The sequence below is a fragment of the Cucumis melo genome, chromosome 11, assembly GCF_025177605.1.
Source record: "Cucumis melo cultivar AY chromosome 11, USDA_Cmelo_AY_1.0, whole genome shotgun sequence".
Taxonomy (NCBI): Eukaryota; Viridiplantae; Streptophyta; class Magnoliopsida; order Cucurbitales; family Cucurbitaceae; genus Cucumis; species Cucumis melo.
Genome location: NC_066867.1, coordinates 6,628,941 through 6,641,159, shown reverse-complemented (window position 1 = coordinate 6,641,159; position 12,219 = coordinate 6,628,941). Strand labels below are relative to the sequence as shown.

General features: G+C 34.0%; 1 protein-coding gene across 1 annotated transcript; it reads right to left on the bottom strand.

Annotated features, from left to right (window-relative positions):
* Positions 1–6,530: 6,530 nt before the first annotated feature.
* Positions 6,531–10,184, bottom strand: LOC127143851 (uncharacterized mitochondrial protein AtMg00810-like). Its single transcript, XM_051079110.1, has 3 exons — positions 10,127–10,184; positions 9,807–9,886; positions 6,531–7,427 (listed from the first exon to the last, which is right to left on the bottom strand). Exons 1-3 carry the CDS (start codon positions 10,182–10,184, stop codon positions 6,531–6,533), a joined length of 1,035 nt encoding a protein of 344 aa, XP_050935067.1.
* Between the last annotated feature and the right edge of the window lie 2,035 nt (positions 10,185–12,219).

Sequence of the window (12,219 nt, the reverse complement as noted above, 5' to 3'; positions counted from 1 at the left end):
GGCACTTCATGTACCGGAAAATAGTCTCTATGGACGTCAACAACATTTGGGCCTTTGTGGGGTTGTCCATGGATCCGTCAAAGGTCTTGGGATTATACTTCCTGAAATTCCGTAAGTGTTTCGCCTCGGCCGACAGTTGAACTGGTACTGGTTGAGCTTCCTCAGGGGCTGGAGGAGCGACGGCCTGAGCCTGAACAGGGGCGGCCTGGGCCTGAGCAGGGGCGGCAAGGAAAGGCGCCAAAGCAGCTTGCAGCATGTCCTGATAACGCTGCTCCATCGCGGCGAGATCCGCCTGGGTGACCGGTACGTTTGGGTCGACTGCCGGTGCAACAGGTGGCGCCTCCGGCTGGCCACGACCGGCTCCTCTGCCTCCCCTACCACCTCCTCGGCGTGCACCCCTACGTGGCGGCATTCTCCCTAAAATTCACCAACAAACTTTTCACCACAAGAACTTAACACCCTATATCTAGGTCTTAGACTATTCAGGCAAAATTGTAATCTTAACATTAGCAAGGCTTTAGACATACCTGGCGAGTGCCGAAGGACCGTATAGCCATAGGGTGAAGTAAAACCAAAACAAAAAAAAATGACTTACATCGTAGGTCAGTCTACAGAACCTAAAACACTGTGCTCTGATACCAACTGTAACGACCCGACTCCTTATACTGAATCGAAGTCATTACTAAATATAGAACAAGTGGTTTAAGTCATAAAAATTATTAAAACGCATACGGTTTAAGAAATTTCATTGATAAAAATTTAAACAAGGTAGTCATGCAAAAAAGTAAAAGCGTTCTGAAGTCCTACTCGGGCCCTATCTACATAAAAGATGGTAAGTAATGAAAAGTACTCAAACTCAAATGCGAAAATTTGAAATAAGAATAAGCGGAAGCGGTAGTCCCTATGGCCCCTCACGGTCTCACTTCGGGTCGCTCGCCAGCTTGCTCTTGCCCTTGCCTCATCCTCTACCTGAAAACATAAAATGAAGAGAGTGAGTATAAAAATACTCAGTAAGGGACCCACTACTAGTCCCACTAGGTGCCTGTTAACTTCCTGTTAGAGTCCTGATAACTGGTACCCAATCTCTGGCACGTTCCCGAACACGTGCAATCATGCGCTCCCGTAGGAACGTAACTCTGGTCTTCGGTGCCCCGGGGGACACCTAGGACAGTCGGGATGCGAGGACCCCGTCGAGTCACTCGAGTCATATCTATATCCATGCTAGACTGGTGTCCCGTCGGACCACACAGTCCTCAATAGGTGGTACACCATCGTTTAGATTTGTTTACACGATCGTTTATTTTTTCAAGATTATTTGGTACACGATCGTTTAGATTTGGCTAAACGATTTTTTAATTCTTTTTGTTGCACGATCATTTAGATTTGACTACTCCAATCCAAATGATTTTTTTAAGATTTTCTATACATGATCTTTTATATTTGGTTACCCTAATCTAAACGACGTAAAAAAGATGAGGAAAAAAGAAAGATGATGAAAAAAATTGCAGTGAAAAAAAAAAAAGAAAAAGAAGAAAGATAATAGAAAGAAATCAAATTTGGTTACTCTAAAAACAAGAGGAAAAGAAGAAAACAATGGAAATAAATCGTAGCGGAAAAAAAAAAAGAGGAAATGAAGAAAGACGATAGAAAGAAAAGGAGAAGAAAGACGGAAAAGCAAACCTGAAATATTTAAAAAATGACTAATTTTATGAGTTTTGTTATTCGAGCGTAAATATTTTAGTAGTTTGTTATATTTAAGAAAATTTTCCTAAACTAAACCTAATTAAAGTAATTACTAAAAAAATTAAATTACTACGAATTAATTAGAATATTGTTACTTAACAATAATAATTTTAATTAGATAATTATGAAAACATAAAATATTTATATTTAATAATTAATTAAAATTAATAGTAAAAAGTAATCAATATTAATTTATGAATTAACATTAAGCTATATATACGTTGTTCGTACATACAAATCTTACACTTTTGTAAGTTATTAAAAAAACCTGTCATATGGATTTTAAAGTTCTGGGTAATAATATTTTGGATTTTAAAAAATAAAATTTTATGAAACAAACATGAATATTAAATGTATCTTAAATCTAATATGATTTAGTACTTCCTCAAATTGAAAATTGAAATTACTATTATAAATATTATTAAATAGATGTCTATTATGCTTTGCGTCAAAAGCAATCATCACTCCCTCCATACTTCATCTATACTATCATGAAGATACCAAACATAGTGTTCAAATTATAAACCAACCTTCTACTTGCCAATTTAAAATCTCTTTAAACAGTGGTTCTTGTAAAGATGCATTGTAACGCCCCACAGCAAGGTAATTTATTTTAATTATCTTTAGTCTAATCTTTGATTAGTGTACATTGGAATTAATTTGAGTGTTAATTGATTTAATTGTTGAAATATTTCGCCCGTTCAAAGAGCCCCACGGCAAACGTCGGGGTACTCTCTTTATCTTTTATATCAAATTTTAACCACTGATATTGATATGGAAGGGGAAAATAACTTCCTCCTTCTTTCCCACATTGGGAGTTATTCTATTTATTTATTTATTGATATGAGAGTTATTCTATTTATTTATTTTTTAAAAAAATATTAATTAAAAAAATAAAATTAATATAAATTTAATTAATCTATATTATATCTCATATAATATAGTAACATAAACTTTATATTTTATCATATATAATATAACCAATGGTTTAGATCTCTCATATAATCTATAGTTCTAATATGAATCGAATCCATATTAATTTTAATCTATAGTTTATTTATGAATCTTATTCATATTTATTATTATTATTTGAATCATATTCAAATATTAACTTCTCTCATAAAAACGTTACATTATAATGTATCAAATATATTATATTAATTGTATCATATACAATTTATTCCTTTTAATCAATTTGAATAATTTAAATTAAACCAAAATAAATTTGATTCACATTTATTCTTATTGAGCTAACAAGGAGACCTTATAGACCTACAGATTGAAGCTCCAATGAAATGGGATTAATTAATTAAACTCTTTAATTAAATTAATCTCTATTCATTAACTATGAGTCATTCTACTAAAAACTAATAGTTGCATTCTTCTTACTGTAGATATATTTTTGTGTCCATTAGATATAACCAATCAATAGTGCAATGATCATTCACAAATTTCTCGTAAGTACAACTAGGCCAAAAATTACCATTTTACCCTTGTAATTACATCTAACTCCTTAAGTACCACCGATTCCTTTAATGAACAATAATTATAGTCCTACTATAACTGAAGTCCTCTCAGGCCAAGAGAGGGTATGGCGCCACATTGTTCAAGCCCTAAAATCAACTCTTAAGAGAGTAATTTCTCTACTAACTCTATCTATAAAGGAGTGAATTTCTTCTTGTCTAGCTGTGTTCCCAGCTCCCCAATCAGACGAATCCCCAAAATGGTAGGCATATTGAGTCGGCTACATGGACCACTCTCACCTATGCAAATCAAAGGATCGCCTTCATAGGCAAGAGTTCGCAACTCACTCAAGATTCAGGTCAAGTCACCTATGGTCATCCTAGTGAACTGTAGTCTCAACTAGTAACGGTGTTAATAAGAGAGACTATTCATTTCATGGTCCAGTCTTATACAAACTCTTTGTATAGAATACCCCCGCTCTAATGTCTCGACATGAATGATTAGAATCAAATCATTTGTAGCACTTTAGAACAATTGTAACAACTACAAAGTAGGCCATATTCATAGTGTCACAAGGATAAGGTGTCCAGCCTTATCCATTTACTACAGACCATTTAGGTTATCACTTAAACATGATCCACTTGTATGTCTCCACATACATGTTTAGGTTACAGAAGATAACCTTGAATGTTAGTTTATTGGTTTTGTGGGTTAATGCAACTAAATGTCAAATAAAATAAAACACCTTATTTTATTAGATAAATAAAAAGTTTGTATAATATATACAATTACAAACTACAAGACCATGAGATTTAGAGCATCAATCCCAACAATTAATGCATTAAATAGGCTCCTTGGAAAAAACACTATTCATCTCTTCCTCAAGAAACCCTAATCTCACCACCAAGAAACCCTAGCCGTTGCCGTCACATTTCTTCTCTGTCGTGCAGTCGCTGACCATCCGCATAATCGAGCCGACAGCCGTCCTCATCGCTGCGTTTTCGTAAGCTAGTCGATCGCCCGAGCCATCTTTGTCCACCCGTCAGCGTCTCCGTCAGCACTTCCTTCGAAAGTCGTCGGTCGTCTGCTTGCCGTCACGGTTTGTCGTTTGCCGTCATCAACATTTCGCCCGTTCAAAGAGCCGATCGCGCATGATCCGAGCCGTGAATGCCCCAACCCGCAGAAGCCATCTTCAGCCGCGTGCCTTAGCCGAGTCACCCTTCTGCGTCCAAGTCGTGCGCCTTAGCCAAGTCCTTAGTGTCTGAGCCGTACGCGAGCCACCCCTGTTTTCCAAGCCGTACCCAAGTCGTGCTCTACCCAAGCCGATTCCCTCATTCAGCCAAGCTATCTAGCCAATTTCTTCTCTAGCCAAGCCATTGTGAGCCACCAAGCTTATTTTTTGCCATTTTTGCCCATTTATTTTGGTAAGTTTTGGTAAGATTGATTGGGTTTTGGTTAATGCTCAACAAGGATTAATTTTAGACCCTGATTAATTTAATTTTGGATTGTTTAGTTAGATTTTATTTGGAAGTTTGAGCTGTGCATTTTTTCCAATCAAGGATAAGTCAGATTCGACCTTAACTTTGGGTAAGTTAAATTAGCTAGATTTTTGGATCCTAAATTAAATACAAATTTAGTTATCTTAGTATTTTATCCTTACTGTTTAGGATTTTCTAGGGAAGCTTGACCTTGCTGTCAAGAGTGGTAAGAGATTCCACTATTATACCCATGAATTGAAGTACAAGCTTGCATGTAGCTTTCCCATTATGCAATGATGTAGCTAATATGCATAATGTGTTTATGTTTATGATGATTGCTAGTCATGACTAGTCTAGGTTATGATGACCGATAGATCTGACTGAGTTATATTTATGATGATGATATTTGATGATGTTGATGCTTATGTATGAAGTATTAATCTCATCATTAAGAATGTTTCGATTTATACTCATGTCATGTTTATGATGATGTTATGCTATGCTACATGTAATGGATAAGGTGTACTGTTGGCTTTTTTTATTAGAGTTGTACCCACATGTGTGTCCCTTGGGATCACCACCTTTTTATGATGGTATAGTCTAATGGGATCACCAGTCCAATATGAGATGATATGTTTAGGAGTGGCTCGACGAGGTCACTCACAGCCCGATTGTCTTAGTGTTTCTTTCAAGATTCACTAAAGACCAGTTTTGTCCTAGATGTTCCTTGTGTTCACCGAAGACCAGTTTTGTCCTAGGTGACCTTGGGTTTACCGAAGACCAGAGATGTTCCTACGGGATCACAGATTGCACGTGTTTGGGAACGTGCCAGTTAGAGGTACCAGTTTACAAGACTCTAATAGGAAATTAACAATCACTTAGCGGGACTAGTAGTAGGTCCCTTACTGAGTATATTTTTTATACTCACTCTCTATTTTTAATTTTTCAGGCAAAGGTAGAGGTAAGAGCAGAGGAAAGCTGAGGAATGACAAGTGACTGTGGCATGCCATAGGGAACGTTTTGCTTCCGCTATTATGATTTTAGTTTGATTTTAGTATTTCTGGTACTTTTATTATTACTCTTTAAAACTAGATAGGGCTCGAACTAGGATTCTGTTAATTGGAGATTTATTTCTATTTATTTATTTATGATTTTAAATGAGTATTTGGAGTTTTGATCATGAGCTTTTGTTTTACCTTTCAATTTAATTAAAGAAATTTTATTTTCCTTTAAGTAGTAATGACTTTAGCTTAGTATAAAGAGTTGAGTCGTTACATGCACATCCATAGGTGTGAATTTTAAGATTTTTGGAGAAAGTGGAGATATATAGAGTAATTTTTTAATTTCATAAATTCTTACTTTTTTTTGTTATTCATTTATATATTATGGATTTAAGTATTATATTTTATTAATGTTCGTGTTCTAGTTGTGTCTCATTTTATAACATGTTATCAGTACGGACTCCTATCTTTTTCCTCACTAGTGGTAGGTGATAAAGGGTGCCAGTTTTTCCATACTTGTTACAATTATTAAATTAAATAATATTTGACATGTTTGGTATATATTAGATTTCTAATAGAATTATTGTAATTTTTGTATGAATGATAGTATATTTCATTGATATTTTACCAAAGGTACATGCTAAATATAAACAAAGAAATACACACTTTAGGAAAGAATATGCAAATTAATTACAATGACAATATCTAGAATAATATCTTCAAAATTACTCTAATTATGACAACACCCTCCCTCAAACTCAAGGTGGTAGAGCAGAGACCATTTTGAGTTTGTGAAGTAACTGAGTGAAACAAGGAGAATGGAGAGCTTTGGTGAAGATATCTGCTAGTTGGTCCGTGGTGGAGATAGATTGGAGATGAAGAGTATTGCTCTGTAGATGATGACGAACAAAATGACAATCATTCTCAATGTGCTTATGTGTCCATGAAAAACATTATTGTGTGCAATCTGAATAGCACTACGGTTATCACAATAAAGAATAGTGGGTGACCTTTGTGGGACCCTCATATCAGTAAGAAGCCAACGAAGGCATAATAATTCTAAAGTGGAATCAACTAGAGTACAATATTCAGACTCTGTGGTGGAACGGAAAACAACAAATTGTTTCTTGCTGCGCCAAGAGATAAGAGCATCACCTAAATAGAAGCGATAACCAGTGGTGAACCTTCTATCAGTAGGATCACCCATCCATTCAGCATTAGAGAATTTAGAGAGAACTAAAGATGACTGTGAGGAGAACTGTAGACCATGACCCAAAGTGCCTTTAATATAGCGAATAATATGAAGGATAATAGTGAAGTGAATAGTACGAGGAGCAACCATGAATTGACTAACAACATGAACTGCATATGCAATATCTAGGCAGGTCACGGTTAAGTAAATCAGGCTGCTAACAAGTTGTTGATACAAAGTGGGATTGTCAAGAGGAACACTATCAAAAGAAGTAAGTCGCACATTCGGATCCAAAGGTGTTGAGGATGTGGTAGAGTCAGTAATACCAGATCGACTTAGGAGGTAAGAGGCGTATTTTGCTTGAGATAAGTAGTAGCCATTAGACGAGGATGAGATCTCAAGACCAAGAAAATAGTTGAGGTTGCCTAAATCTTTCATCTCAAAGTGCTTTCCTAGGTAACATTGCAAATCATATATGGCTTGATGATCATTACCTGTAATGATCATGTCATCAACATATAAAAGAAGGAGAACAATACCAGTAGATGTCTAGCGTGTAAATAAGACTGAATCGTGAGAGTTAGAGGTGAACCTAAGTTTGGTAGTAATGGAACTGAATGTTGCAAACCAAGCTCAAGGAGCCTGTTTGAGACCGTAAATATCACGGGGAAGAAGACACACCTTTTGAGGTGGTGAAGTAGTACTAGATGGTGGTTTCATATATACTTCTTCAGATAGGGATCCATTGAGGAACACTTTTTTAACATCCATTTGAAGGAGGGGCCATTATTTTGCAGTTGTGATGGCTAAAAGACTGTGAACAGACATCAGATGAGTATAAAAAAGACGTTGCTAAACTATGCAGTGTGGCTTATTGATTCTAGTCTTGAAGAACAAGTAAAAAAATTTAGTCAGAATATAATTATACAGTATAACTTCTATACAAAAAAAAAAATTAAAGAATAACAACTTACTATAAACGCAGAATCTATTGCTCTAAAAGTATACTTGCAAAGTTTCTTGATATACAACATTTTTTTCTGCAAGTGGGATAATAGCAAATCCATGGTCTACAAAGAAAATTAAATGATCGTTAGTGAATGAAAGAAGAGTATAAGTGATCATTTAGAAAATACAAGTGATCGTTTAATATATACAAACGATTGTTTAGTGAATAGAAGCGATGGTTTAGAAAATATGAGTGATTGTTTACAACATTTTTTTCCTTACTAAACGATCGTTTATATATAAACGATCGTTTGGTTTAGATAAAGTATGTTGTACTCGATCATGTATTTTTATATGTAAAATGAAATTTGGAAAGAATATTTACGTCTCCCAGTATCCATGTGTTTTCTTCAAGCTTTTTGAAGAAATCTTTCTTTCTGGTTGTGGAGACTACTTTGCTTTCTTCATGAGTTGTTTTTCTTGATCTTTTCCAAAATGTTAAGTATTCTTTCCATTATTTTTTATCCACTTACCACATGAGATTATATGTATCTACATCAATGATTTCGACATCTAGTACAGGTATTGTCCGTTCTGATATGATCTCAATAGATCTTGTGGGTGTATTAACTTGTTGATCTTGATCAGGCACCTTTTTATTTGCTATTTTACGTAGCTTTCTTCTCTTCATTGGTTGTTGTTGATCTTCATTTGTTTTCTATAATGCACAATGTTGTTAACTAAGGAAAAAATAAAAAACAATAATAATTGATGCAAAGTACTGGTTCTTTTATATACATACCGATATAGGTTCTAAATCAATTGTAGAACTTTCTTCCTGCGTTACTGGTTCATTTTCAACCAAAGTAACCGCTTCAGTATTTTTTTTAATCTCAACCTGTTGTTTTGTTGTTTCTTGTAATGTATGATATTAGACAAGTAACAAACTATTAATTTAAAGGACTACACATTTTGTTGTGTATACATACCAATTGAGATTCTATTTATTCAGTTGAGGTAGATTGCTCCACAGTTCCAATTGTTTGATCCTCAGTTACTTGTTCATTTTCTTTTTCTTTTTCTATCTCAGCCAAAGTAACTGGTTGATCATTTTTTTGTATTTCCTACAATGCATAATATTAGATAAGAAACAAACTCTTAATTCAAAGGACTACATAGTTGTTGTGTATAAATACCAGTTGAGATTCTTCATTTACAATTGAAATTGATGGTGTCACCTTATGAATTTGTACAGTTTGATCCAATAGAGCCAATGTAGGTTGGTTGAGAGTACTACTTGATGATGGTAGTATCTCACAAAGTGGAAGAGGTTGACTCACAAGTGGAAGGGTAGTAATCATTTCTGGCAGGTATTTTTCTTTCTGACTTTGAGCATTTAGATTATCTGATATATCTCTTATAGTCAGTAGCAGGTCTGCATCTCAATCATCTATGCTTGTATTACTACCAGATTCCTCTTGATGTTCCCTAAACAAAATGAGAAAAAAAATGAGAATAAGAAAAAATACAATTGTTACTTATTTAGAATGTAAGCAATTTTGAACATTATAAAGCAGTAAACAATGAATGAAATGTTAACATTTGAGTTTCCACATTATGATCTTGAGTGTGTTGTTCTTCAACATATGGTTGGTCATTGCTCATCATATCTTCTCTATTCTGATGATTATCATTTTTGTTCATATTGTCTTGATGAATTCCATTATGAAGATCATCTTGGAAGTGATGAGTATCATCATTGCCTTGATTTTGGTTTTGATTTTGATTCTAATAAATAAATAAAAAAACGATTGTTAAACGATCGTGTATAAAAAAGTAAACGATGATGTATAATACCTAAACGATCGTGTAACAATGATAAACGATCGTTGAAATTTGATAAGTGATGAGATATTTTAGTTACACGATTATTTATTTAAACAACTAATAAACAAAATACTTTCTGAAAACGAAGTTTACCTGGAGCAATCGTTCCAGTATGTGCTTCATTTCAGACAGCTCCAAGAACTGCTTTTTGATTGTGTCATCCATTCTATAGACTATAGAAGTTAATGCAGATACATCCTTATGAACTTCTTTGATGTTCTTTTTCAGTGTTTTGTAGGATTTTGAATGACTTTGTTGTTCTTTGTCATTGGATCTACGACTTTTCTTCTTGGTCATTGGATGAATTTCGGACTCATCAGCCACTGTTTGTCTTTTTTTCTTTCATGGTGACAGTTGTGGAGATGAGGTTTACTGCAAGTTGTTGTTGTCCAATGATTGATTGTTTGTTGTACCATCAGGAGTAGTGTTATCACTGTTGTCAATATCTGGCATGGATTCATCATCCTCCATTTCTATGTTATCATCCCCTCGAATTCAACTTTCCATGAAAGCTTTCTCTTGGGTTGATAGCTCGAGTTTAGCTTGAACAACAGTCTGCAATGTTACAATCAAAGAATTGTTAATATGTTGTATATCAAACAAGCCAGTAAACGATCGTTTATAAAATAATATGATACTCGATATGATATTTGACATAAACGATATTGCATTAAGCTAAACGATCGTTTAACAAATGTAAACGATCGTGTAATTTATGTTAAACGATCGTGCAATTGTTTTAAACAATCACTGGAAAGTTTTACTTACATTCTTATTGTCGAATATGTTCTTCTGCAACATTTTGTAAGATGGAGCTTGTGTGCAATTCCATCTTAATATTACCTAAAAAGCAAGTACGTAGCCTTTTATTATTAACTTTTTCCAGAATATCCATATCAAACTGTGCTTTTTTATCCTTCTCGACCATCACAGTTTCTATAAAAAGGGCCAGGGCAACCTTCACAGCATTTTCATCATTTGTAAACTCAAAGTTTTTGAAAATTTCTTCAAGTTCCAAGCACGTTATTATTTTCTTGTTCTCTGATTCAAATAGAAGGGTCTGTAGGCGCTTATTATCACAATCTTTCTCCAATGTTACTTTGGTTGTCCACAACCCGATTATGATGTTAAATTCATTTTGGGTGAAATGCACATTCTTCCCCAAAACAGAAAAATAGATTCCATTTGCGTTGACTTATTCAGGTATCTACCTCAGCAAGAAGTGATAGATCAACTGGTCGTTGAAGACCATGTTGACATTCAGCAATGGACCAAATATTATTTTGTCGAACATCTGCAGTTGTTCCTTGGTCAGTTTATCCTTAATAAGACTGCCAATCTTGGGCACTTGGCATTAGACAGTTGCAGGGAAATACTTGTCGCTAGGTACAACCATCCTAAAAATAATGATCATAATATACTTTTGTTATATACATGATCGTCTATAAAAAACTAAACCATAAGCCTTAAAATTAAACGATCATTTACTTGATGTAACAGATTGTTCAATCCACACATAAAGTAATAATAAATTGAAACATTTATCAATCTGGAGAATAGATGTTTAAACAAATCGAAAACCTAAACGATTGAGAATATGAATTTAAGAACAGAACGATAGTTTTTTTAAGACAAAAGTCGAAACGTTTGAAATATAATGAAGGAAAAGTATAATAACGTGAAGAGAAAAATTCTTGGAACTGAGAGAAATATTATAGTAGGAAAAGTGCAGCAAAATACCTTTTAACGTTGAAGAGAAAAATGAACTAAGAGAAGAATGAAATTGGAAATTTTTTAGACGAAATGCTGAGTGATCAGTGCGTTTGTGTATTGCGAAGTGACGAAAAATGAAGAAGGTGGAACGTATATAATGGTTGTTTTTACCAAAGGGGTAATGTTGTAAATTCGCGTAGTTTTTCTAAAATGTTCAATCGCGTTCTTTAGTGTTTAATATATATATATTTAAACGATCGTTTAATTAAGTCAAAACGATCTTTTAAAAAATGTAATTGATCGCGTTGTTAAACGATTGGAAAAATATATAATGTTAAACAATGATGTTGTACAACTAAACGATCGTGTAGGATATCATTTATAAGATGTACGATTTACGCGATCGTGTAGTATATTATTTAAGCGAATATGTATATATGCGGTTAAACGAAGGTATTGTTGAATATGAACGATTGTGGTAATAAATGTAATATTACCATATTAAAAATTAGGATATAAAGATAGTGTAGGATATAAAGAGTGAAATGGATGGGATAGTATCAATGTATATGCAACTTAAAAATTTAATTTTTGAAATTTTTAAAAGTTAAATTTAATGATTTGAAGCTTTACAAAGATTATAAATCATCCCTAAAATATTGAGAAATTTGTAGGTCGAAGGATGGGGCAGTATCAATATTTTCTTGAGTTAACATTCTTCTTTCGTTTCTCTTGCGTTTTCTCCTTGTGTTGAGACTTTTGTCTTTTTTTGCTGACTAACATTATTTTCCTT